Source organism: Brassica rapa, chromosome A02 (assembly GCF_000309985.2).
Source record: "Brassica rapa cultivar Chiifu-401-42 chromosome A02, CAAS_Brap_v3.01, whole genome shotgun sequence".
NCBI lineage: Eukaryota > Viridiplantae > Streptophyta > Magnoliopsida > Brassicales > Brassicaceae > Brassica > Brassica rapa.
Window position 1 is genome coordinate 10,344,072 of NC_024796.2, and position 27,545 is coordinate 10,371,616.

Here is a 27,545-nt window from a genome sequence, read left to right on the forward strand (position 1 = left end):
AGCTATCTCTGGTTTTGTCACTGCGGCTAGTCGTCTCTGTGATCGACATTGTGCGAATGATAGGAGCTGTATACGGTGTGGAGCTGCAGATGAGACGATTAATCATATCCTCTTTGAATGTCCTCCTGCATTACAATGCTGGGCTTTATCGGATATTCCAACACATCCGGGCTTATTCCCGTGTAATGCCCTGTTTACAAACGTTGACCATCTGCTGTGGAGAGCTGAGAATCTAGGAGTCAGTAAGGAAACACTCAGCGTCTTTCCATGGCTACTGTGGTACATATGGAAGGGAAGAAATGAGAAACTCTTCAATGGCGTTGAAATTTCGCCACTAGACACTCTTCAATTGGCACTATCAGAGGCAAAATCTTGGCAAGTAGCTCAGATTATCCCCTCTATAGAAGAAGAAGCCGTTCCAGAGGCACAGGGAAGCACAGGGAGTGCAGAACCATTGCAGATACGAACTGGAATCAGGTGTCAAGTCGATGCGTCGTGGGTCCATGAAGGTGCACGATCGGGAGTGGGGTTTGCACTGTGGGAGGGAGCTAACCGAAATCTTATAGGTCTAAAAAACTGCAGGCAAAGCGCTTCTCCCCTGCATGCCGAGGCTGATGGACTTATCTGGGCCATGAAGACGCTGTGGGACCAAGGCTACCGTGCAATGCACTTTGAAACTGATTGTGCTCAACTCTTAAAGCTGATACAAAACGTGGAGGAATGGCCATCAATGGTACAGGAGTTGGAAGATATCAGAATTCATTCTAGAAAATTTGATCAGTTTGATATCTCTTATATACCCCGTGGTATGAACTCTCGTGCCGACTGTCTTGCAAAGGCAGCTCGTGTACGTTTAGACTTCTTTGAATTTGTTGGTGTTGAGACTCCTGTTTGGCTTGCTCATGTAGCTAGCCTCTTGGAGTGATTTTAATAATAAAACCTTGTCGGCAAAAAAAAAAAAAAAACATCATCTCACACAATCTAACATGCAAATATCTTAAGAACACAAGAATGTTCTTTAACATGCCAATCATTCACTCATATTATAAATATGATTTAAAAAAAAATTAATAACAAAACTAAGTTTTCTATTTAATTTATTAAGAGCTATGTTTCTGGACAACTATGTTTTATTTTATCACATTAACTTTTAAAGTTAAATTTAATAATCTTTAATATAGTAAAAACGGAGTCTGGCATGTATTTGTTATAATATTTGCAGATTATTTAACGTATCCCATAATTCATAAATAAATAACCTTCAGATATTTTGATTATAGCAATTAAAAATATTGTTAAAAATGGAAATCGCTCTTTACTCTAAATCATTTTTATTAAACCTCTAAATCATATAAAATCATATTTATACAAAATTTTCTTGAAGAATTTATTAGGACAAATTTATTAGGACAAATTTATTAGGACAAATTAAACTTCATGATGTCTCATATCGGAAACAACATTTTCAAAAACACATGTTATAAATAAAACTATTACACAACATATTTTAAATTCCATGCCACTTGTATCTACTTAACGGAAATTTTGAGCTTATAAAAGAAATTAATTAATTTCGGATTAAATTTAAATTTCTGCAAATATCTTCTCTATTAAAAGAGAATTACCATTTTTATCTACTACAAAATAGTCATACTAGAAGTCTAGGTCCATATATTCAAATAATATTTTTATTGTTTACTTTAGTTTATTTAATGTATAACATTTCTAAATAATTATAAGGATATTAATAACAAATTCATTTTAACTATAAATTTAAATTTTAGTTTTAAGAATAACAAAATCTGTTGAGAAAAAATCTAACAAAATCTTTTTAAAATTTTAAATATTCTTTTAATTAATGCACTGATCAATTTCGCAATTAGTAGTATAATGTTATTATAAATTAATTTTAATTACATTTTTAGTATAAATAAAATAATGAAATTATTTTCTAATTTAATAAATTTTATAATGAAATTATTTGCTAATTTTATAATATAAGTATATTCTACATTATATTAAAATAGAAGTAATTAATGAATTGCATATTAAAATTATGTTTTTTGTGCAAACATATTAAAATTATGTTGAATTGGTAAACTAAAATATTTTGAAAAAACTTCTTTCATTAAGATAAATAAATAAAATATCATTCACCGTTTAAAGTGACTAAAATATCATTCACCTTTTAAAATGATTAATTTTCATAAATTATGTAATAAAGTTTACAAAAAATAAAATTGTTAGCATATGTTAAATTTTAATATTTAGAACTACATATCATCTATTTAGTTATTTTTAAAATGACAGCAATATATTATCATAAATTATTATATACAAAATAATATAAAATTTTATATTTATAAATAAAATGTTATCTGCACGGATGTGCGGGTTAAAATCTAGTCTTAGTTGTTGGGCGAGTATTCGAAAACCACATATGTAACTGTGGCGTGGATCCATTGGATCATAGTCCAAATTTCTGATATTTGGATCCGTTACTCTTGCACGAAAATGATTAAAATTTTGAAATTTCAAATAAAATTTTGTGTAGCCAATTCTGTTCATCTACACTTTGTATAACCTTTATATTTTAATCTAGTCTGACCTGTTCTTGTACTTTTCGCTTTGGATTCTATAATAGAAAAAATCGTACAATTTAGCATTTAAATTGTATAAGCTGTTACAAAAAATTTAAAGTATGCGGAGAAATAATTATCGAACAACGACTTAAAATATGATGTTATAAGATTTTACAAATTTTGAAATGTTATCCCTACCAAACAAAACCGGTTGGAACATTTCATTTCACACACCGAAAGTACCATAACAAAAAAAGTACCATAATTTGATAAAAGTACTATATGTCTTCTTCTTTTTTGCGCCACAAACCAATTTATGGTGGTACAATGATTTCAAAGTTAATAAAACAAATATATATGATGAATTAGGAATGAAACCACGAAAATTAACTAGACACAACGAGAAAACCAGATAATGTAAAAATCGTTGAGAATAAATAATAGTAATCTTCTTCGAGCTCTGATCAAGAGGCTCTTATATAAACTTCAAATCCTCAGCCGATTCCAACTCAACTATCTACCCGTGCAAATGGACCGAGTTTCCTCTATCTCTGTTTATCTAATACATACTCGCATGAACCACACTACGTACGTAATACAGACCAACATAATCTCATTTTCTTTGAGATTTACAGATATATTTGTGACAGCACATACGTTTAAAAAGCGCATATGGTTATGTAGTGGTTACTACTCGCTATCGAAATTCACGTTTATCAATTATATAAACCAGTCCTTCGAAGATAATTAATTTTTTTGGTGTCATATATATAAAATATATTACATACATAGCTCACAAAACGTGCAAAATTAATTTTCAACATTGCAGTAAAATAAAACAACAAAGAAGTAAGAAAGGCGCTGAGTGAATATCTATGATTAATCACTAAAGTTCTTCTTAGTGAGCAGCAGCAATTGAAGATCTCTTCACGAACCTTCCTTTCATTCGAGGCCTTTTCTCAGCATTCAATTTACGTACCTCATACCTTATCTTCTTGGAGAACAACCTTGTCCTTCTTTTCTCTCGGTATCTTGAAACTCTTGCTTCTCTACCAGCCTCTCCCATGTGTAACCCTAGGCCGCGAACGTAGTTGTGATGATGAGCCTCTCCTCCACTTTCAACCTAATTATTCACGACACAATTAAGTTTTGTTGATTAGAGACAAAATGACTTTTCTTTTATGACACTATTATTAGCAGCCGGGGTGTGGTCACCCGATAAAAGATTTAATCTACTAACTTGCAATGAAATATATTTTTTTTACATCTTTTGTTGTAATTGTATAAAAGAATGTAGTGATTAATAGATAGAATAACGCAAAGGTGGCATACATACCATGGAATCGGTTGGGCAACAGAGCATGTTGAGGTCTATTTGAGGTGTCTCCCGGGCGGTCCATGGTGTTCCTTGACCTCCCCAAGTGGAAATCACCGACTCGTAATCCAACCTAAGCATATGAACCTTCTCATTCTTCTCTTCCTTAATCGAACAACTCATCTCATTCACTCCCACGTCTATCATATTATTCTCCACATCTTGTTTCTCATCTTCTTCTTCGAGATTCGTTTTTTGTGAGTACTCGTACTCAAAACTTATTACAAATGGTGTAATCTCATCAGCGGCATCTAGATCACACACTTCTATTGTGGCTACTTCTTCCTCTTCCTCCACCTCCTCTTTTTCGACCTTGAGCATCTCACCTAACCCTAGCTCTTCCATATTGTATTCCCTATCCGTCCCTCCACCGAGGAGAATCTCCACATCAGCTGAGAACTGAGCCAGTTCCGTGTCGGTCGGGAACAAACCATTCAGACAGCTTTCAGCGTTGTCATCTTCTTCGTCGCTGCCCTTGAAACACATGGACATCAACGGTAGCTCGATCTTTGTCTCCATAGATTCGTTAAGGCATTTTTCATGACACATTGGGTTCAACACCGGCACCTCAAAGATGAGCTGCTCTTCCACCTCAAAGCTCTGATCCTCTGAGCTCATCTCCGGCACAAGATCATGGAAAATCATCGTGTGGCTCTTCTTCCCCCCGCGTCGCGTCCGAGCTTTACGTGTAAAGCCCTGATGCCATGTGGGTGGATGAGGTGGTGAGGAGGAGTCGTGGCGTTGCTTTCCGGGGCTAGCCGATTTTAAGAGAACCCTCTCGTGCCTGCGGGCAAGTGGGTTGGCTGAGTGGATCGAACCGTCACAAGAATGGCAAAGGAAAGCATCATCAGCTGCGCAATACCAACGCGCTCGCCTCTTCAGGCAGCTGTCGCATGCCCTCGCCGTCTTTCCTCCGACCACATTAGCCGAATTTTTCATCATGTTGTAACTCGGCTTATCTTTTCACCAGCAACGAGAACTAGAAACCCTTACTTTGAGTAAAAACTAGTTGTCAAGTCTCACTTGCAAAAAGAATGTTTATCGAACTATGAGTTATCTCTTCAAAGGTTACAGTTATTGAGAAGTGGCTATAAAAAGGGAGACTACCTTTTGTTTTTATGAGGCAACGAAAGGTTAATTTTAGAGGTGTTGTAGTCTTGTATATGTCCCACACGATGTGAACCTTTTTGGGAGTATGATTACAATTAAATTTTGATGCACTTTTTGTTGTTTATGAGACCCATGAGGGCCATGGAGAGGTCTTATCTCGATTCTTATTGGTCGAGCTCATCAAGATGATCCTCTTGTTAGTGTTTTGATTGGTCAGCCTCTTAATCAAATGGATTTTTGTATGGTCCACTTGTCATTTTCGCTGCCTAATCATCCCTTATTTTTTGGAATTTGCTACTTTTTAAATTTTATTATAATCCATTATTTTCCATGGAAAAGTTGGATAGTATGGATTTAGTCTCGTGAATTTGTGGAAAGCGAAAGTTTTGATTGGTTGTGTTGGATTGAGTCCATAGTAATCAGTTGGCCATCTAATTATGGTGTTGATATATATATACATCTTCATTTTCTACATGGTTATCTTCAAATTTAAGAGACGTTGCATCAACTGTTAATATTTTGTTGTGTATGTTTTTTTTTTTGACGTCAAAAATGTCATTTTATTAATTAAACTTGAAGTGACATGGGTAACCAGACCGGAATAGAACAACCAATAAAATGTAACTCCTTTATTCTAGTTCGATAATGCTATTTTTTTTTTCATAATTCGTATTTGTGTAGACGTTTAGTACTGGAAATATATATTTGGCTTGTTGTGTATGCTTAAAATTTCAAATTTTCCCACTTTCTATACTGTGTGTTTATATATATATAGTTTCGGATGAATTTTTCTTAGGTTCACCACCTACATTGTTAACCAACCAATATGATTTTGTTATTTCAGATTTAGTATCTTTTTAAAAAGAAATAAAATAATAAGAATTTATCAAATTATATTATGTTTTTTAAATAAATAAAAATAAATAATAATTACCAATTTTTTTTTATATTGTTAACACTGTCAAGGCTAAATCCTTGGATAAATCGTAAACCCATGGATAAATCCTAAACTCTAAATCATAAACATTAAAAACTAAATCTTAAAAACTCTAAATCCTAAAACATTTAACCTAAACTCTTGGAGTTAAGGATTTAGCCAAGAGTTCAGGGTTAAGATTTAAAGTTTAGTATTTCTAAATTTTAGTTTTAATGTTTAGAATTTATCCAATAGTTTAGGATTTACCCAAGGGTTCAGGATTAAGGATTTAGGGTTTAATATTTCTAAAATTTAGTTTTAATGTTTATGATTTACCCAAGGGTTTAGGATTTACCCAAGAGTTTAGGATTTATCCAATGTTTTAGGTTTTATCTGAAGATTTAGGGTTTAGGGTTTAGTGTTCATTATTTTGCTGACGGCGTTAGCACTATTAAAAAAAATTCTTTTTTTTGGTAATACCAATATTTTTTATTTATTTTAAAAACATAATACAACTTGACAAATTATTATTATCTTGTTTTTTTTTTAAAAAAAATATTGAATCTTAAATAACTAAATTCTATTGGTTGGTAAATCAACATGTTCGGATTATGTAGGTTGAAGGAGAAAATAATAATAAGTAGATATTGTAAGAGAAAACTGGAAAAGGTAACAGAAACTAAAGAATGAAAAAAGAAGTGCAAAATTAGATAACAGTGGATTAAAAGAAAAATAAAGATAACTATCAACTATGGTTTGTTCTGGACCACATCAATATGCAAAAAGAATTCAAAAACAGAGGCATCAATCTTTTGTTGAGAAGATAAGAGGACCTATGGATAACATGTACAGTTCCTGGCTTTATTCGTTTACTTGGAAAATGATGTTTCTGGTTTGTGGCATTTGTACGAACTGAAAAGACGGAGTGATTAGTTATTGAATAAATTAGATAAGAGATCACTAAACCTTAAAAAAATTGCCTGTACATATATATCTAGGAAATCATTTATATACATATATGTGTATATATTTATATGGGTAAAAGCTTTGAGCTCAGAGATTGACACAATCTTATTTTTTATAATTAAGAGGTATCTGGCGGACCGAAACCTAATCGACGGATTTTTAGAGAATTTGTCCATCGAAGTATATTAAATTTAGTTATTTGCAATGGAAATTAGATATCTATGTTATCTTACTACACAAATGGGTAAATCTGAAATTGAAGAAACATGTTGCAACCCCGTTTAAAATTTATCACAAACAAAACGCGAAACTCAATTACTCAAGCCCTGACACCATACAACATGCGACCTCTCTGATTATGTTATTAACGATGTTTATAATAACAGAGTGAGCTGTGAGAAATTGATTGAACTTTATCAACTAAGTTTTTTCATCGCACCTTGGACATTTGGATAGTGGACAACAAAAACTTGTAGAGCCATATGATGTGTTTGTTCCAAGGTCGTTATTGAAGTTTTCGAACGATTTAAGCTAATATGCGCTGGAGTTTCAAGCTCATGTAACTGATATATGCCCAATATTCCGTAACAGTATTAGAAAACAAATTATTTTTCCGTTTTCATAAGATGTTAAAATTTATTTCAATTTTATGTTTTTGACATAATTTAAATAGGAATACTCATAGCAGACTAATCAAACAAAGAAATAAAAAAATACATAACAAAAAACTAAATTGCGAAAATAGAAAGAACTCGGACGAGTCTAAAAGCACATCCAATGAGTAATTTTCACTAGAAGTTTTCACCATTAAACAAAAAAAATTGTTAAGAGAGAAAAAGAAATAGGAGTTTCAAATGAAATTTTTTGAGAACCTCTTTAGAACCCCCATCAAACACTTATCAATTCTCAATTGATTCAATTTTTACTTTCAAATTAAACTTTAAAAATTTATTTACAATATATTAAAATGTATATTTTTTTGTTTAAGAATCCCAATGAGCATCTCATAGATAAGGTTGTTCCAAGGAGCACAAACCCAATAATACAAATTTATTCTTTTTCAAAACAAATTTTTTTTTGGCCTTATCTTATTGATTCATATTTTACTGTTCTTAAAATATATTACTCACTCGTATTTAGAAACTTGTAATGTAAGTTTCAAAAAACTTGTAATGTATTACCCTTTCTCAAAAAGAAAAAAAAAAAAAGAGAACTAGTCATATGTCCGTACTATTCATGAGCAAGAGTAACAGAATGATTATTTTGAAAAAAAAAGTTACGGTGGAAAAAATGTATTGTCTAGTAAATGGCAAAATGTGCAAGCTATATTTTGGTAAAGACAATTTCTAAATCTTTATATCTATCTTCACTATTTATGATACTATTTTACAGTTTATACTACCTCAACAATCTACTCTACATTTTAATTGCACGATTAGCATAGCTTTAAATTTCATTGAATAACGTATATTAAAATCAGTATATGTTAAAACTTAGTTATGCTTTGAATCTTATATTATTCTTCCGAAACATTGTTAGAACTTATATACCAGCGCCCTGGTATTCCTTGTGGGAGTTTAAACAAAATATTTTTTAAAGGGCTTTCATACTGTTTCACAAAAAAAAAGGGCTTTCATACTAATTAAAATATTGATTCTCCAAATCATGTTTCAAATTAAAACATTTACGTGATTATTCATATATATGACTCACATTGCAACTTCTTAATATTCACGTAGTGAAAAGATTTGTTCGTCTTTATAACGGTCTATTGGTCGTGCTTGTACTAGTATACAAGTATGTTATATGTGTAAAGAAAAAAAAAATATCGTGACCTCTTTGATAAACAAAGATCAGTTGGCATGAAGGACAAAAATCATTGCCTCAAATGGTCAAAACATGACTCTAAAACCACTGTCAAAAAGAATTCGAGTTATGTATTCTTATTCCAAATCTCTAGCTCTAGCCACAATACTCCATATTAAAACCAAATTAATTATGGACGGCACCGATGATAACAAGAAAACTAATTTTGTGCATCAGCACCACGGTGGGTCCGGACAAGGTGGCTAAGCTTGTACTTGGCTCGCCACTGGTCAGACCGACCGTTTGACATAAGAATTGCCGCGGAGCCCATGCGAAAGAGACAATTAGGCAGCAACATTGCTCTCTCGTTCCCTTTGTAGTGATTAGGCATTATGATCTCGGTGCTGATGATAATTGCATTCGAATTGGGATGAACCTGAAGCAGATCGCGGGCCAGTTCGACTGAGATTAGGCCCGCGTTGCAGCCCATCCCCGACAGATTAAAGCTTTTAATGTTGCTCCTAAGCTTATATTTGTTGATGACCACAGCAGAGAGCGATGGGGCGGGAGAGAAAAGAGAGCAATTCACAATGAGTATATTGATGTCTTTGGGCATTATACCGGTTTTCTTGAAAAGATCATCCATAGCCGAAAAGATAACCATTTGAGCCTCACTTGTAGCCTCGTTCATGGTTGGTGTTGGAGGAATGTAATGAATAGCTGGGGGGAGACAAGTCTCTTCACCGAGACCAGAACGTTCAAGGATTCTCATTTGAAACTCAACGCGCTTAGGCTTGTCGTTGAGGATCAAACTATACATACCTGGATCCGCCCACACGACATCTCTCTTTTCTTTTTTTAGGAAGAATGTAAATATCATTTCAAGAAATGAAAATAAGGTGTTACAATAAATTGTTGACAAATTATAAAACCTAAGGTAATTGGTTCCGCAAAAAAGGTAAAAAACGTGGAAGCACGACAATCGGTAAAATCTAAAACTTCAACTTGTAAGCAACTTGTAAGCACACGGCATCTCCTATTCTTGTACCATATGATCACAACATTCAAGAGTCATTGGTTGATCCTACCATTAAAGGTACAACTAATTAACGTGATGAACTTTTATGTTTAAATCCAAAAAACTGTAAGAAGGATTTTTCTTACGTGTTCTTGCTCTTCGATCCGGTACAGGTTAGATGCCACAAAAGCCTCTCCTTTCAACGAGTCGTATTGGAGCGACCCTGACTACTGCAAACACTTCAATGTGAGAACCATTTCTCTCTCACACACTTTAATCTACTTGAGATTTTGATTAAGAAGACTCCATTGATGGATCATGTGTGGTTAACTTGATGCATTAGTTGTGGTACGGATATGCAAAGACTCTAGGCGAGAGAGAGGCTTGGAGCTGATGAGAAAAGGTTATACATGGAACCCTTCTTTTGTGGTTGGTCCAAGTCATCCTTGCCATTGTCAAAGGTCTTGCTGGAGATCGAGTACCCTGATTTCATTGTAGGGTTTGTGCACATAGACGATGTAGTTTCGTATCCAACAAAAAGGAAGAAAAAATACAATGTAGTTGCTACACATGAGTTGGCCATGGAAGAGCCTAAAGCAACAGGGAGAATCGTATGTTCAAGTTTGGTTGCTCATTGAGATCATTGAGTAGTTAAGGAACAAGTCTCCTAATTACCCGCTTGAGAACAAGTCACAAATCTCCTTGTCGTTAGGTTCAATCAAGCTTTCATTGTTCGTCTCGTTTTATAGATTGATTGGTTGTTGGTTTTATTTTCAGGTGCAATAACAAAGAAGGAGACAATAGTCCACATAGTATGGATACAAGGAAGATACATGAGCTAGGATTTGCATCCTTCAAGTCATGACTGTTTCCGTAGTTTTCAAGAGAAGCGGTCTGCTTTGAAGATATATATCTCCATCTATCTTTATTAAAACTCTAGAAAGTTGCAACCAATAGCGGAACTAGGAAATGAATTCACTAGGATCAAAAACTTATGTATATAAATTGGCCACCAATTAAAGGGGTCAAACTAGTGAAAATCAACCGGTTGTATATTACTATTTTATGCATAAATTAGATTAAATTATAAAACAGATTTGGGTCAACTGACCCACATGCTTCTTCACTGGTTCCGCAGTTTAAAGCATTTGCAAATGATCCGAGTGGTGGTTTTCAATTGGACATGAAGGTGGTGGAAGTGGTGTTGTAGTCAAGTTAAAAGCAAGACAAATCTTAGTTTAATACAGCCGTTCTATAATCAAGCAAAGTGGCTTGAAAATCATAAAACACTTGTGTGTATGAATGAGAATGTGAACACTTACTAAAGTTATATAGTGTATTTCTTTATTGTGCACAATATAGATACTTTCAAGAGTTAAAAATAAAGCTTATCACAAGATCCTTCCACTTCCTCACCTCACCTCATGGCATCAGGCATGTGCGTTTCAGGCTCATCTTCTAATATAAGTATATCACGTGACTGATACATAAACGCGCACGGACAGAAATGATGTATACAACCCGCATGTGCAGCCACAGAGTAGTGGAAGAAAGTGGGAGCTGACATAGAGTATGTTAAGAGTATTAAATCAACCTTTGACTTTTCCTCGTTTTCTAATCACCTTTAAAATTGTACATATAGTCTTTTTTTTTGTCAGCAATTTGTACATACAGTCAAATCTCCAAAATGCTATAAAACTAATTAATTAAAGAGAAAACTGTTTTTTTAGAGCAAAAAAATAGTAACTATGTCCCTTTAGACTAATCTATATTTTGTGTCATATTTTCCTATAATACCCTTTAATATTTATAAAAATAATTTTAATAAATAGTTTTACAAACAAAAAAAATTTGGAAAATAGTAACATTTGTTAAAATACCTATATGAACTTAATGATATATTTTCCAGTTATAAAAAAGTTAAAATTATAAATTTCAGATTATGTTCTAAAAAAAGTAGAAATGACATTCTACGAAGTAGAAAACGAAATCTACTTTTTTCATTGAATCTACAATGTTTAGAATACGTAATCTACGTAAATAGGAGTATTCTACAAATATGTAGAATACACATTCCGCGCTTAACCTACCATTCTAAAATTCTTAGAAATCAAAATCTACACATTAATCTAATTCTAAAACATGTAGAAACCGACTTTTACAGATTTACTATAAATCTAAAACATGTAGAAATCAAATTCTAAAAATTACTATAATTCTAAAAAACTGTAGAAATTGATTTCTACATATTAGTTGTATTCTACGGATAAGAAATCAGTTCCTAAAAATATGGAAACAAAATATTTGAGAATATTCACTTTTATATTTTTTTTTTAAAATCGATTTTTTTTTAAAAAAAAAAAAACGAAAAAGAACAAAAAAAAAACGACAAAAAAAACCTTGGCAACCTTCTTCGCCGTCTTCTATATTCCATTGATTGTTTACAAAATTTTCACAAAATTTTCACATTATTTCTACCATGATTCATGTATATGCTTCATGTGGTGTTTGGGAATTGGTTGTATCTTCAGGTTGGAGTTTTAATGTTGATAAAAAGAAAGGGGGAAGATTACTTGCTTTGGAATTGAAGTCTTCTCTGGAAGAGTTACAGAAAATTGTTATAGAGGATTTTGGTTTTGAAGAAACAGATGCTGATTTGGAGTTGAGTTACCTTCCTATTGGATTGATCAATTCATCAAATTGTCCACCAGTGATCATTGGAAACTCAAGGAAAGTTCAAAATTTTCTAGGGTTTTGTAAGAAGCATCAGTCAACTCAATTGTGTGTCAGCTATAAAGCAAAGCAAGGAAATCCAAATAAGATCGATATTGATCTTAATAAGATGCCAACTGATGCAAGTACTAGTGAAGAGAACAAGCGAAATCCTTGTGACATTGGGACCGCTTCAAATATTGTTAAGGGGGCTAAGCATAACGAGAAGAAGAAAGGGAAGATGAAGCAAAGTGAAGTTGATGGAGATGATTATGATGCTGACAAGCATAACGAGAAGAAGAAAGGAAAAATGAAGCAATACGAGGTTGAAGGAGATGATGATGATGCTGAGAAGATCAATTCTGAAAAAGAAAACAGAGAAAAATTGGCAAAGAGTCAGGTGGTCGAATTGGTTAAGACGGGAGATCTTTTCCTCAACAAAACAGTTTTGAAAGCGAGGTTTGAGTTATGTGCAATGAAGCATAACTTTCACTACACAGTTACCAACTCCAATAAATCAGTTTGGTGTATTAGATGCGCTGATAAAGTGTGCTTTTGGGGTGCTCGAGCTGAGTGTTTGAAGGGCTCCACATATTTTATTATTAAGAAGTATGTCGGTGTACATTCCTGCGCACCTTCAAACAAAACCAGTGCCGGAAGGACAGCTTCAGCGAAAATGATGGGCAATCTGATAATGCATAAATATGAAGGTATCAAGGAAGGGCCTAAAGCGAAAGATATTGTTCAGATTATGCGTAATGATTATGGATGTGAGATTTCTGATTCTTTAGCATGGGATTCCCGTGAATATGCAGTCAACGCTGTTAGAGGTATTCCAGAGGAAAGTTATGGGAAAATACCAAAATATTTGCACATGCTGCGAGAGGCCAATCCGGGTACACATTCCTCTTACAAGACTGACGTCGATGGTAGATTTCGATATCTGTTTATAGCGTTTTGTCAATCGATCAGAGGCTTTAACACAGTCATGAGGCGTGTCATTGTTGTCGATGGAACATTCTTGAAGAGTAAATTCAAAGGGGTGCTACTGGTTGCAACTGCTATAGATGGAAATTCAAATTTATATCCTATTGCATTTGGGATAGTAGACTCTGAGAATGAGCAGTCTTGGGAATGGTTTATGAGAGAATTAAAAGTTGTTGTTGCTGATGATAATGGTTTGGCTTTTATTTCGGATAGACAAGTGTCAATAGGGAAGGCACTGGAGAAAGTGTATCAGCTAGCGAGACATGGTATTTGTATTCATCATTTGTTGAATAATGTGATATCATATTTCAGGGGGAAGGGATTAGCTGGGTTGATTTCTAAGGCTTCAAAGGCTTATAGAGTGGTTGATTTCAAGAAGACGTTTGCTCATGTTTGCAATATCAGTCCAGCAATTGGAACGTATCTTATGGAAGCAGATGTCAAAAAGTGGGCTAGATGTCAATTTCATGGATACAGGTATGACATTAGGACAAACAATCCTGCAGAGTCGATAAATTCTGCGTTGCGTTCGCCGAGAGAGTTTCCCGTAATTCCTTTGTTGGACAGTATTAGAGAAATGCTGACACGTTGGTTTTTTAAGCGTAAGAAGTTGATTTTAAAGCACACCCACCGTTTGACCATTGATGTGGAGGAAAAGATTGATAGGAGAATTGGAAAGGGGAAAACTTTCGAAGTTTACCCTGTAACCGATAGCCAGCTGCTTGTTAAAGGTGACACAATTGACTGTTTTGTTGATTTGGACAAACGGACTTGTTCTTGTGGGAAGTACGACCTTTCGAAAATCCCTTGTAGACACGCAATAAAAGCTGGTTTCTTTGTTGGTAGAGAACCATATACATTGACTGATTTTTTGTATACCACGAGAGCTTGGAGAGAAGCTTATCACGAAAGCATAAATCCCATTTCAGTTCCTGAAGATGGTTGGTCTGTCCCACAAGTTGTGGAAAATTCTGAAGTGCTACCGCCTGAGACAAGAAGATCTCTTGGAAGAAATAGAAAACGCAGATATGAAACTGTTGAAGACAAAATCCGATCATCACAAGGATCACAGGCGGGTCAGTCTCGTAAGTGCAGTAGATGTGGTCTTGGTGGTCATAATAGAGCAACTTGCAAGATGCCAATATAGTGGATTTGTTTGCTGTGTTCTTCACAATTTAGTGAAACTTTTCCAAACTTCTTTTGCTTGATTTCTAGTAACTTTGTTTCTGTTTGTGACAACTTTGTTTCAGTTTTTCAGATTTTATTTGCTTGAATATTAGTAACTTTGTTTCAGTTTGGGAGAACTTTGTTTAATTTTCATGCCGTGTTAACTTGGTTAGAAGATCTGATTCAATCAATCCCTTAAAGAAACTGTGATGTCCACTAAGTGTGGATCGATCGATCTGTATATTGAATGGTCGATCCACCGGTCGATCCTGATCAACCGAATGATATATACAAAGGAATAACATATGTTCGTGTATCTTGCCAGTCCTGCATCTTCTTAAAATCTGTAGGATGCACAAACACCAAGCAGCGATCAGGGAAATTTTCGCCGTCTAGCTCTATATCTCGGTCATCTAATCGGACCGCTGACTTCTTCAATGATTTTTGAAGTTCCAATGAATCTGTTGGCTTCTTCAATGATTTTGGAAGTTCCAACCAATCCAATGAATCTTCGACTTTAGCTTGAGAAGGATTCAAACCTTTCACAAATGTGTCTAATGGAAGGTTCTTCATGCAACTTTCCAAAAACTCTTGTGTACCCATACTAAGATCACTAGCTGATGATTGAGTAACTTTTGCACGAGGTAAATTGACACACGAATCAGCAGTCTTTAACTCTTGGTTTTTTACAGCCTGTTGACAAACACGTACAATTACAAATTACACATACAAATTTCATGTTCAAAACAGAGAATAGACATAAACGCCAAGTTCGAAATCCATAATAAACATACAAACTTCCAAATACATATTACATTAAATATAGTGATTACATAAACGACAAGTTTCAAATACATATTACCGCCTCATTCCAAGTTCTAACAACCTAGCTTCAAAGACCTACATTCCATCGCCTAGTTCCAAGCTTTCAACAACTTTTAACTCTTTCTCTTAGTAGTTACCTTTTTCTTTGATGGAGCAGTGCCTTTTTTGCTGGTGCTAGGACCACTGTTGATTTTGGTCAAGCTAGGACCGCTTGCTTGATCACTCTTTCCCACCAATTCAGTCACCACTAAACTTGTTCTGAGCTGTGTAACCTCAGCCTCAATTTTCCCCAATCTGTCGGTTACAACGGTCTCAAATTGCTCAGTTCTCTCTGAAGCTGTCCTGAGTTGTGTAACCTCAGTCTCAATCTTACCCAACCTGTCCGAGAACTGCTGACAGAATTTCTCCCCAAAAGTAGTAAAAGAAGCTTGTACCAGATCCTCCAAGAAATTTTTCATATCTGTGTCAATATTTCTTTTTGATGAAGCACCTAGGTGGCACAAAACATTCTTCTTCCTTGACTCTGCTCCTCGGTCTGCATGCTTTCTCTTGTTTCTTCCCGAAACATCAGCTGTGCCATCAACATTCCCTGCAACATGACTATTTTCACCTCTCTCAGTATCAGCTCTTTGATCATCTCCTTTCTCTTAGCCAGATTCCTCAAATTCAGAGTTTGTAGCTTCTTTTACTCCCCAAACATGATTGTTCCAATCATGTTTACTATTGATCATATCTAAAATACGATCTACTCTTTCATCTTTCTTCTCATCCTTCTGTACAAAATCAGTTGCCAAAAGGACCACTCCATCTATGTGGGATTCTATGAATGAATGCAAAATCCCCTACAAACAATCAAATCATTAGTAAAGTGAACAAGACAATAAATATTTTAATTTGAAAAAAAAATTTGCATACGTTTTCTGGGAATAAGTTCTCAACGCAAAGGATATCTTCATAAGAACATTTTGCACATCCTCTCCAATTACCACACAGTGGACCTGTAAAATTTTTACTGACTTTTGTGCCACAAATCTCTCCTAAAGCAGGAACAGCTTCCATTATCCAAATTTGGAAACCAAACAAGAATCCTTCCATCAGATACCCCTTTTTCTGCTCTAATTTATGCCTTGTTTTATCAATTTGCTTCAGAAGGAAATCAAACGAATACAGACCCCATGGGTAATTCCGAAGCTTCTCCAAATCCATCGCCAACTTCATGTACAGATGCGGGATATTCACCTTCTCATCCTTTCCCATCACCACACCCATAATAACGCAAAGATATATCAGTCTCACCCTATCAACCCAAGTCCAGGTATTGCTCTCTTCCAAATGCTTCTTTTTTATGATCTGCAAATTTATTTTTCCATTTGTCTTTATGTGCTTGCTCCAAAAACCATTATCGTCTTTCCATGTCACTAGCCCACTGTTATTCTCTCGCTTCACTTTCAGACCAGTGACATCATGATACTCTTGCAATCCAAAACGCATAGGTCTCCTAGCGAAAGTGAACCACTTCTCATGTCTCTTGCTTGTCATCAACTCCTTACACAAGAAAGAGTGTACCAACCTCGCCGAAAACTTCAGATCATTCTTCTGGATAACCATAATCTGTGAAAAAATGGGATCTTTCATAACTTCATCGAATTCTGGTTCCATTTTTTCTTTTAGCAACTCGAGAAGTTTTAGTCGGCAGCTGTTATTAATCTTCTTAACCTTAGGTTCCAATCCCTCACCGTATAAACGATTAGGCAACTCCAACTCCATATCTGAAATTTGAAAACAATACAGCATATATCTATTAATAACAAAAACCTAAAATTCCTAAATCTATCCCAAAAATATGATTTAAACCATGATTGTGTACAAAATCTTCTCTAATCATCACCTTAACACATGATTGAAGCCTAAATATCTTAACTAACTCAAAAAATTTACCTTTTACCTTTCTATTTTCAAACTCTAAAAAGAAGTGGAGATAGAGTTTCATACCTTTGCAGAACAAACTAAAGAGTGATAGATTCGTAAAAAGCTCACGAAATCGTATGAGTTAGGCCAAATAATCGTCCAAATCAGAGAATTGAGTGAGTTAGGGTTAATGAACTTTGGGTGAGAATTTGATTTTCTCCCCCTTTGTTCGTGAATGGGAAATTAAGGGTTTCGTCCCAGAGAAATCGAGCTTAAAGAGTTGAAATCATGCTTGGTCGGTTCAAATCAAGTGGGAATCAACCCGGATATAATCATACAAAACCAAAAAAATCGATTTGGGATTCTTTCCTGGGCACGGGATCGATCGATCTATCCTTAGTGGATCGGTCGATCTGTAAAGAATCGACCTTCGCCGATCGAGTGAAATGGACCAGGTCGATCAGTATATATTTCGCGTTATTTTGTTCTGAATAATTATCGGGATCGATCGATCCACTGTAACTTGTAAAGCTGGATCGATCGATCCCGCTTGTCGAACTCATTATTTATCTTTTTAAAAAAATTACAATTTTAAGGGCATTACTGCTATTTTCGAAAAAATTAGTCTAATAGGACATAAAGTAGTACAGATTAGTCTAAAGGGACATAATTACCTTTTTTTTGCTCTAAAAAAACAGATTTCCCTTAATTAAATAACCCTGACAAAACCAATCCCTGACTTGTTGCCATTTCCGTGTAACTCTCTTTTTTTTTTTTTTCCCGGAAAAATACTTCATTTTATTCCATAAAACATACAAAAGCCCACATGGAGGCGGCTGCTAGAACCCATACCAGGGCGACTTAAAACATAAACTAGGAGATAAATAGACAAACTCCATACACGAGAGCCCACATGAAGGCGGCAGCTAAAACCCACACAAGGGGAACTTAAAGTACCAAAACAAAAGGCCATACTCGACACTAATACTGGATAAAAGCTAAAACACACGATAGTGATCGGAAATTTAATTTAGCAGATTTAAAACCTTTATAAAGGCTACTGATCGGGAATTGCCGCTGCTGCCCATAGCCCGCCACACGATAACTCCACTTCCTGCACCACGACTTATCGCTGCTGCACATGCACGCCAGACGATACCGTCCAAGAACCAAAACACTGCGACTTCATAACCCAACAGGGAGAATCGTTACTCGATCCATACAACCTTTGGATACGGATGTGACGCGCTTCGCGTCCACTTCCTCCGAGATAGAAGTCCAGCCACCTTCCCAACTAAAACGAGGCCTTACCAGTCCGTGTAACTCTCTCTCCTCTTCACAATTCAACCTTGCTTCAGATATACCGTGCGTATATATTTTTATAATAAATATATAAGTTTGATATTATCCTAAATATCATAAAATATATATGATTTAGATTTTAGTGTTATATATTTTGTAACTCTATAATCTTATTGTTTAAATATCTTATTTGATACTATTAATATATAGTGATCTATTATATATATCTTATTTTGTTATTAATTATTTCATACAATACATATTTAAATTAATTTAGTTATACTTTTATATTTTTATAGTATAACTAACCATTTTAGAAATGATGATATAATATGTTAGCCCACATCAGAGTAAAATATGTTTTAATTAAAATCACATATTATAGCAATTATAAATTTATATAGCACTATAGCTATGAAAAATATTAAAGTTTAATTATATTATAAAAATCATATAGTTGTATAACCATAATTTACCAATCATAAATTCATATTAATAGTCAAAATCAAAGCAATGTTGTTGTATATATCTGTCGCACCACAACTAAATACATCAATTCTATTAGGCTTTGGAAAGTTTTAAATGCTAGAATAAATAAGAAACGATTAGATTCAATGAAATGTTGATAGTTTTAAATAAAAATGAATGGCGGAATTTTTACGAATATATAGTAAATTAGGATGAAACTAATTTTGGGCTATGTCATGCTTTAACAATAAATAATTTTTCTATCGATTAAATTTGATTTAATAACGAAAACTGTTGGAGTTAAAAGAAAAACAAAAACTGTTGACAAAAAAAAATGAAAACAGAAAATTTAGTGTTGGTGTTTGTGATAGACAGTGTTATAAAATACGTTACACGTTAGTAGGATAGTTAATTACTGTATAGCACCTATATACATATGTATATACGTAATATATACGTCAGTATATTCTAAATAAATACTATAGTAATAAATAAAATAACTATATAAATTATATTTAAATAATAAAATATATAGCAAACATGATTAAATAGATTATACATTATAATTATTTATCGAATACTGAAAAGAAAACAAAACTGATACGAATGAAGTAAAATGAAATTTAAAAAAAAACGAGTACATTATAATTGTTTACTAAAATTTCTTCAAAAATATAGTTTATAAACTATGAGTATATAAACACCCGTATAAACACCATATAACACTGTATAAACTATGTATTTGCGCTCTTCCAAACCATCACCATATTATTCTATCGTATAGTAAAAAACAGTACAGTGCACTGCTGAACAGCGTAGAGTATATACACTGTATATACAGTCATACCAACTATATTTTAGAACTATGAATGTCAAAATGAGCTAGTTCGCGCAGCTCAGCTCATAGTGAGCTCGAATCTTTCATGAGCTAGCTCAGCTCATTTCATTTATTATATGAGCTTCTATGTAAACTCGAATTCTGATCATCTAGATCATGAGTTAAATGAACTAATTCGCGATCTAATATAAAAAATAATTATAAAATGAAAGTTAAAATAACTTTTATAGTATTATTCAACATTAAATATTAAAAAATCTAAAACAGTTATATTAAATACTAAATAAAACCAACACCTAAAATGAATTAAATTAAAGCTAAACCAATGATCCAAAATCTTGATTCTTCTTCAGAGTCTTGAGGCAATTCTGAATTGCGATAACTCCAAAGTGGGAGAAACGAATGTCAAATTTGGGATCAACAAAGTTTGTGAGAGAGATGATAGGGTAAGTGGGGTTTATATAGAAGATTTAGATAATTTCTAAACATGATAGTTTTTATTTTTTTTCTTCGAAAAATTTGTAGATAATTTTTAAAAGCTTAATTTCTATATTATTTATGTATGTTATACATTTTAATTTTAGAAGATAAATATGACTAGTATAAAAATTAATAATCAAGAAGATTTTGTTTTACATTTTAATTTTAAAAGATAAATATGATAAATATAAAAAAATTACACAAGTAAAAAAATTATCCAATATATATATATATATATATATATATATATATATATAATTGTAAGTATAAAAATGAACAAACTCATGAGCCAGCTCATATTTATCATAGAATATTTATATAACTTGTGATCTAATTTAAACTCAATCATTAAATTCATTTATTAAATAAATCTAAAAATAGTGATTGTGCTCGTAAAAAACGAGCTGAAATGAACTAGCTCATGAACTATTGCTCATTCTGACACCCCTATTTAGGCTTCGAATGGTGACCATCGTCCCGTCCCGCCCCGCAGTTAACATTAACAAAAATCTCTACATATACTATATATTTATACATTTTTATAACTGTTAGAATCGCAACGCAGTTGAACCGCTTGTCCCGCACCGCTTAAACCGCAGTCACCATTCGAAGCCTTAGAACACTGGTGATGGGAGTCCACCACAGTTTTCTATCAGCTAAATTTGATTTAATATTACAAAAAGATGAAAATAAAAATTAGAGTTTGGAGTTTGTGATGGCGCGGCGAATCAGCAGTGAAGAAAATTGGCTAAAAGTTCTCGTGAGTTGTCACTTTCTATCACATTCTTTCGATCGCAACACGTGAACAGAAGGAAAGGCCATCAAGAACAACGAATGAAACAACAAATTAACGCTAAAGAGTAGATCCTTCCATCAATAAAAGTGAGAGGTTGGAAAATATGTAGTAGTGATGGCATTCAAACTCTCAAAAACTTTGGACGGTTCTAAAAAGCAAAATTTCAAAACCCAAAACTATAAGAGACAAATAAACACACAAGAGAAGCAAAAACAGTTATGAATCATTAGAGCATCAAACTTTCATTACTTCATCTTTTACATCTCAAAACAATAATTTAAATAAATAAAAAACACTCCTAATTGCAAAACCCGGCTACTTATCGTCCTACGATCTTACTTCTCTCTGGAACATACACTTCTTTGTATGTCTTATTCAAATACCCAAAAGAAAAACATAAAAACTCTCCTCACTTGAAAGAAAACTCGTATATTCTTAAGCAGCAAAACTTTTCATGGAGCAAGTCATGTTGAGAGGCGAGGTTTGATCCAGGAAACTCGAGCCAGCTAGCTCAAGCTCAACATCTGCAAAGTCGAAATCCGGTAAGGCACTCGGACCGCTTTCTTCAAATCCGCTAATATCATCCAGCAAACCAAAATCATCAAGCTGATCATCAGTGAAGAAACAATCAAAGTCTAGACCAAGATCGTTTCCTCCACCTCCACCTCCCATTGATCCACCGTCACCAATGAACTCAGGGATTTGTAGATCAGCAAAGTTGAAATCAAACAACACTTCCTCGCTCAAATCAACACCATCATCATCATTTGTAGTGATCTTCATCATCACTTCTTCTTTAGCTGAAGAAGAAGAAGCGTCTTGCTCGAGAGAAGTAGTGGTTGAAGAGCCTGAGCACTGACTGTTCTCAGACGAAGAAACCTCAGGTTTAGCATCCTCGGACACAGGGAGAGGATCATCAACGATGCCGAGAAGTTCATCATACTCTCTCCTCTTCTTTTTATAAGCTTGATGAGCGTCTTCCAGAGTAAGAAAAGTACCCAACCACCTCCTCGTCTTGAGGATGGGATGCCTAATCTCAGCAGCCCACTTCCCCCACTTCCTCTGCCTGACACCAACAGGCTTGTTAAGTAACTTGGCACGAGAAGCCGCGAACCTAGCCGCCCCTGCTCTCTTGCTCATGGTCACAGTACTATCCGGTGAAGCACTATCAGAATGCAGTGGAAAGTTGATCTCACGGACAATGCGTTTCACTGGACGAGGCCTAGGGATCATCTCTTCCTCATCACTAGAGGAATCATCAGTTGCGTAAGGATCGGCCACGATGATCCTCACTTTTCTCAAAACTTGGGTTTCTTGAGGATCGGATGATAAAGAGTTATCACTCTTTGGTTTCTTCGTAACACGTTGTTTCCTAATCGCTACCATTGTTGTCGTTATCACACAACCAAAATCCTCAAAAACCCCCCAGAAGAACCAAAAAAAAAACAGAACAGAATCACTCAGATTAAAAAAGGGGTTCTGTAATAAAAAAAAAATCTCAGCGAACTATGAAAAAAGAAAACTTTTGCTGCTTTATGTGAAAACCACCGAACACTTCAACGCCAGAACAAGTCCTGAGACATTAAAACAAAACATGGGGTTTAAGTCTCTGTCTCCTTCAGATCTCATAGAAGGGAAGAAGAAATGATGAGAAAGAAAGATGATACCTTTTGGGCCTTAAGCGCATGGAAAGAGAGGGAATCTCGAGAACAAGCCTCTGCTTAGAGCAGAAGTGAAGTGCGTTTGCCAGACCAGGGTTCGAACAAGCAGATGATGAAATCGGACAAGAGATGTTAATCAGCGATGAAATCAGAGCTTTTGATTCAAACCCAGCCGACATAAATCCGCGTTCACAAACGCTTGAACGAGGTTCTTCTCACGAAACCCTGACTTTCACTGTTCCTGTTCTTCGTTTAAGACACAGAGACAAAACAACAAGTGAGAAACCCAAACAGCTAAAACCCTGGAGAAAGATTAGAAATCTGGGGATGAGATTTTTCTTTGATCTATATAAAAAATGTTAAAATAAAAACTCGATTTTTATAATACGTTATACGCAAATCTCCAGAAGAAGAGGAAGAAACAAAACGATTCTTTTAATAAACTTATTGAGAAACGCAGAAGTAAATATTATTTTTTTAACCTTTTGTTTCTGCTGTGATTCTCTTGTTTCAGCGTTTTTTTTTTGCTCTGAAGAAGCTATGTCACGCTCTTTGTGTTGTGCTTAACATATATATACACTTTTTTTTAGTGATGGTCAAAACGAAAGAGCGACAAAAATGGGAATGAAATATTCAGTTTTTTTTTGTAACAACCAATTAGGAACTTAATATTATTCTGCAAGTTAATCTTTACTAATTTATAGCCTATTCACATTCATTGACCAACTAAAATAGTTAATGCGCCTTCCGTTTTTTACAGAACTAACCATAACAGTTTTTGACTCTTTTTTTTTTTTTTGCGTTACACTGTGTTAATTTTATAAAGAAAATGAATATTAGCAACGTATTGTTATGGGGAGACATGGTAGAAGTATCGACAATTTTAGCATTAATGGCGCATGAGTCATGCATCTATCATGGCCCGCAAAGAATCTCAGGACGTGGTTCTCACGCTCTCTTGCCATCGAAAAGGAAAATTCAGATTTTGCAAAAAAATAATTAATTTAGATAAAAATCTATTTTATCGGTAAAAATCTTCAAGTTTTGGTAAAAAATCTATATTTAAGAAATAGCCGAAAAAATCTATATTTAACAATATATACACTAGTTTTTTTAAAGAAATCTTCTATATCTAAATTTAAGTAAATTTCTTTCTTTAATTTACTAAAAACAATTAAGAAACAAATACTATAGATTTGGGCAAAGTTCATGCTTTTGATTTTCTAATAGGTTTAGTTAAATTTTTGGGATGTTGAATAGATAAATTATAAGAAACCAAAATTATATGATCTGAAATCGAATTAAATAACATGTATACTTATTTTTAAAAATATTTGGATATACTGATCAAATTAATTTTGCAACGATAATCAAATGATTAATTTAGAAACTACAAGTATACATTTATATTTATATTTCAAATAATCAATATATTTAAATTATTTTTAGATATATAATAATAGTTATTTGAAATTAAAATATCTAAGAACTGGAAATATTTGAATTTACTAGTTTTATTTAGAATAAACAACTTTTTTAAGTTAACCAGATTTTTATTTTGGTTTTTGTTTTATTTATATATTTTTGAATATATATTGAGTGATTTGGTTAGACTTCTTGAATAATATATCGGTTTATGATTAAACATAATTAAATTTTAAATTTTATTAATATTTATCAGTTTCTTACATAAATACCCATATTAAATAAATTTGACAAATAATTAAACCAAAACTGAATATTTTTTATATACATGAATATATTATTTTGGAGAGATATATATCGTATCTTTATAATATTATTATTTGGAAAATCAGTTTTCTACGTGTCGCGCTCACGTTAACTCTCACGGTGGTTGATTACGATGATATACTTAATGAATAAATATATCTAATTATCATTATTAAATATATTTTTTTCTATTTTTTCCTTTTTTATTTAGGTTTCTTTTTTATTTATTTTTCAAAAATCGAATATAATAAAGAAAATTTATAAATTTTAAAAACGAAAATATCTTATATATATTATATATATACAGTGTAATTCATAATAAAGAAATTTCACAAAATAATCTTGATTTTAAAGTAAAGAAATAATCTTCCCTTCTAAAAGATAATCTTAAAAACATAATATATATTTTAAAAGTATTATGCATTTTATTTAAATCAATATATTTCTCAAATTGTTACAAAATAATTTAATAACATAAATTAAGATATAAATAAAATTTAATTTCATCTTTCTTTTTTATTTAAGTTCCTTTTTATATTTTAAAAATTAACATATATGATAAATAAGATATTAATAAATTTTAAGAAAAATATATTTTTATTTATATAATGTGATTCCATAACAATTAAAGTTTAGAAAAATATCAAAGTAAAGAAATAATATTCCCTTTTAAAATTTATCGGTTATGTTTTTATGTAACTTTGTATATATCATCATTTTATTTTATAATTTTAGTTTTCCAAATTAGCATATACTAAATTACTAAAAAAATCAAAATATATATACACATATAAGATGAACAACCAAACTAATACAATGAATATAAATATTTATACTTTAATTTGACAGAATATATGTAACACAATATATCCACAAAATGAGTAACTAAACCAATTCAAATTTTTTATACAAAGTCAAACATTAAATTATAATAATATGTTTTATTTATAGTAATATTTTTATACATATAAATTATAGAACAGCTCAACATATTACAAATAAATATTAAGTTTTCAAATAATATTATAAATATATATATATATATCAACCAACTATTACAATTAAGTATTTTGTATAACTCTTATATATATGCATAAGGTTTCAATGGACTATCATTGTTATATTTATTTATGTAACTTTGAATCGTCAACACTTTAGTTTACTTTTACTATCTGATTCTTAAAACAATATATATTGAATTATACACAATCTTACTAAAATATGTTTAAAAATCTAAGACAAGAATCAAACTACATCAAAATAACAAAATTAATCAAAATTTTAAGCTGTACAACAAAAATATTATAATTGAACCAGAAAAGTAAATATTATCTAATATATCCAAATATTAACCAAATAGTCGAGATATTATATATCCAAAATTATATGTCTAATTAAAATAATATAATGTTATTTAAAATCATTCATACAATATAAATTAAAGAATAATTAAAATTAAAATATTAAAAAATATTATAATATATTTATTTTATAATATTTATATCCGTGCATGAGTACGAGAAAATCACCTAGTATATTTGGAATAAAAACGAATTATATACAAAAATTAAGAAAAGAACTTAACACAAATTTGGTCCGCGGACTGAATGACCAAGCATCAATACTACATGAAAAACAAATATAGTTGTGTGACTAATGCTTCAATTGGTAATACATGCAGAGGTAACAATAAGAGAAAATGTGACATTTTTCAAAATTTACATCATTTATAAGAATTGAAGTATAATATCAAACACATTTTTCCTTCGTTATTCTTCAATTGTAAAGAGAAAAATTGTTTTTTTTTACTAAATAAATTTTAAATTATCATTATAGTATACAGATATTAAAAATCATTTCAACTTTTCTTTTGTTGATTGGGGATATTCGGTGGACCGAAATCCATCAGATTGATCTCCGGGAACATGTCTCCGACACCAAAGAGATCCAGTTGTTCGTAGGGGAAATCAGATACCTCTGTCATCTGGTCACATGGATGGATAATCTAAGTGTGAGATTTTGAACTTGGGTTCGTTATAGACTTTCTGAATTGCATTTGCCATTCGACCATACCCGCGTGATTTATTTATTTAATTTGTATTATTTTAAAAATCTCATTTAACTTTATACTCACAAATCACTATAAAATTTTGTTCATAAAATTTTTATATTTATTTCTCAAATTTATTAATGTATTTTATCTTTATTAGTTTTGTTTATTTTTACTCGTTTTAGACCTAGTGCTCTATTAAAAAAACTAGGCAAAGAGCCCGTGCGATATCGCACGGGAACTCATTTTATAAAAAATATATTATAATCTATAATTTTATATGCCTGATAAAAAATTAAATCATATAAATAATTAAATTTAATTTTGATGATTTAAATATGATTTACAAAGTATTCAAATATATATATATATATATTTTATAAACCTTAATGTTCCCTTTAATTTTTTATCAAAACACATATTGCATACAATTGTGTCTTCATCATTTTTTAAGTTTTTTCATACATTTTTCACATGATAGTTATCTTCAACCACTTTTTGAACAAAATGCAATTTTTTTTTGCATGATATATAATTTTTTTTCCTATTTAAGACGTAATATTAAAAATATTAGTTTATAATTTTTAACAATTATAATTTATATGTTTGTAATTGTTATTTTGTATATTTATCTACCTGCTTTATTTATTGAAAATGAATATTCAGAAAATTGAATATTGTAATAAATATATGTTGATTTACGTTAATATGACCCGTCTCATTTATAATATTTTTTTAAATTTTTGGGAGAGTTCTTATAAAATACCAACACTTATTATATAAACTAACACATTACTTAAATAAAACCAATATTTTTTAAAGCAATCTCACTTTGAGATGAAAAGAC

At 32.4% G+C, this 27,545-nt stretch overlaps 5 protein-coding genes across 6 annotated transcripts; 1 reads left to right on the forward strand and 4 right to left on the reverse strand.

The window, feature by feature from the left end:
* Window positions 1–3,318: 3,318 nt before the first annotated feature.
* LOC103852489 (zinc finger protein CONSTANS-LIKE 6) lies at window positions 3,319–5,073 on the reverse strand. The gene is made up of 2 exons (XM_009129390.3): window positions 3,919–5,073; window positions 3,319–3,705 (listed from the first exon to the last, which is right to left on the reverse strand). The coding sequence occupies exons 1-2, from the start codon at window positions 4,897–4,899 to the stop codon at window positions 3,481–3,483; spliced, it is 1,206 nt and encodes a 401-aa protein (XP_009127638.1). The 5' UTR covers window positions 4,900–5,073; the 3' UTR covers window positions 3,319–3,480.
* Window positions 5,074–5,553: 480 nt separating this feature from the next.
* On the reverse strand, window positions 5,554–11,615 carry LOC103852505 (3-ketoacyl-CoA synthase 6). Its single transcript, XM_033283712.1, has one exon. The coding sequence runs from the start codon at window positions 9,633–9,635 to the stop codon at window positions 8,976–8,978; it is 660 nt and encodes a 219-aa protein (XP_033139603.1). The 5' UTR covers window positions 9,636–11,615; the 3' UTR covers window positions 5,554–8,975.
* A 637-nt stretch (window positions 11,616–12,252) lies between these two features.
* On the forward strand, window positions 12,253–14,619 carry LOC103865289. The gene has a single exon (XM_033285176.1). The coding sequence runs from the start codon at window positions 12,253–12,255 to the stop codon at window positions 14,617–14,619; it is 2,367 nt and encodes a 788-aa protein (XP_033141067.1).
* A 293-nt stretch (window positions 14,620–14,912) lies between these two features.
* Window positions 14,913–17,231, reverse strand: LOC103865278. Its single transcript, XM_033285177.1, has 4 exons — window positions 16,482–17,231; window positions 16,207–16,306; window positions 15,602–16,110; window positions 14,913–15,332 (listed from the first exon to the last, which is right to left on the reverse strand). The coding sequence occupies exons 1-4, from the start codon at window positions 17,229–17,231 to the stop codon at window positions 14,913–14,915; spliced, it is 1,779 nt and encodes a 592-aa protein (XP_033141068.1).
* Window positions 17,232–21,459: 4,228 nt separating this feature from the next.
* On the reverse strand, window positions 21,460–26,904 carry LOC103852490 (ethylene-responsive transcription factor ERF118). 2 transcript variants are annotated; one of them, XM_009129391.3, is made up of 3 exons: window positions 23,400–26,904; window positions 22,924–23,158; window positions 21,460–22,830 (listed from the first exon to the last, which is right to left on the reverse strand). In XM_009129391.3, the coding sequence occupies exon 3, from the start codon at window positions 22,640–22,642 to the stop codon at window positions 21,692–21,694; it is 951 nt and encodes a 316-aa protein (XP_009127639.1). In that variant the 5' UTR covers window positions 22,643–22,830; window positions 22,924–23,158; window positions 23,400–26,904; the 3' UTR covers window positions 21,460–21,691. The 2 variants fall into 2 exon arrangements, with proteins under 2 accessions (XP_009127639.1, XP_033139585.1); XM_033283694.1 differs by lacking the exon at window positions 23,400–26,904 and having other exon boundaries at window positions 22,924–23,372.
* Window positions 26,905–27,545: the final 641 nt, after the last annotated feature.

Bases quoted from the DNA above. Each gene is read 5' to 3' on its own strand.
- LOC103852490 (XM_009129391.3), bottom strand. From the start codon at position 22,642: ATGGTAGCGATTAGGAAACAACGTGTTACGAAGAAACCAAAGAGTGAT.
- LOC103852505 (XM_033283712.1), bottom strand. From the start codon at position 9,635: ATGATATTTACATTCTTCCTAAAAAAAGAAAAGAGAGATGTCGTGTGG.
- LOC103865278 (XM_033285177.1), bottom strand. From the start codon at position 17,231: ATGGAGTTGGAGTTGCCTAATCGTTTATACGGTGAGGGATTGGAACCT. The intron at 16,111-16,206 runs GTATTTTAGATA...AATCTGGCTAAG, and splicing joins GAAAGATGAAAGAGTAGATC to AGAAAGGAGATGATCAAAGA. The intron at 15,333-15,601 runs GTAACTACTAAG...GTTTGTCAACAG, and splicing joins CTGCTCCATCAAAGAAAAAG to GCTGTAAAAAACCAAGAGTT.
- LOC103865289 (XM_033285176.1), top strand. From the start codon at position 12,253: ATGATTCATGTATATGCTTCATGTGGTGTTTGGGAATTGGTTGTATCT.
- LOC103852489 (XM_009129390.3), bottom strand. From the start codon at position 4,899: ATGATGAAAAATTCGGCTAATGTGGTCGGAGGAAAGACGGCGAGGGCA. The intron at 3,706-3,918 runs GTATGTATGCCA...GTGAATAATTAG, and splicing joins GTTGCCCAACCGATTCCATG to GTTGAAAGTGGAGGAGAGGC.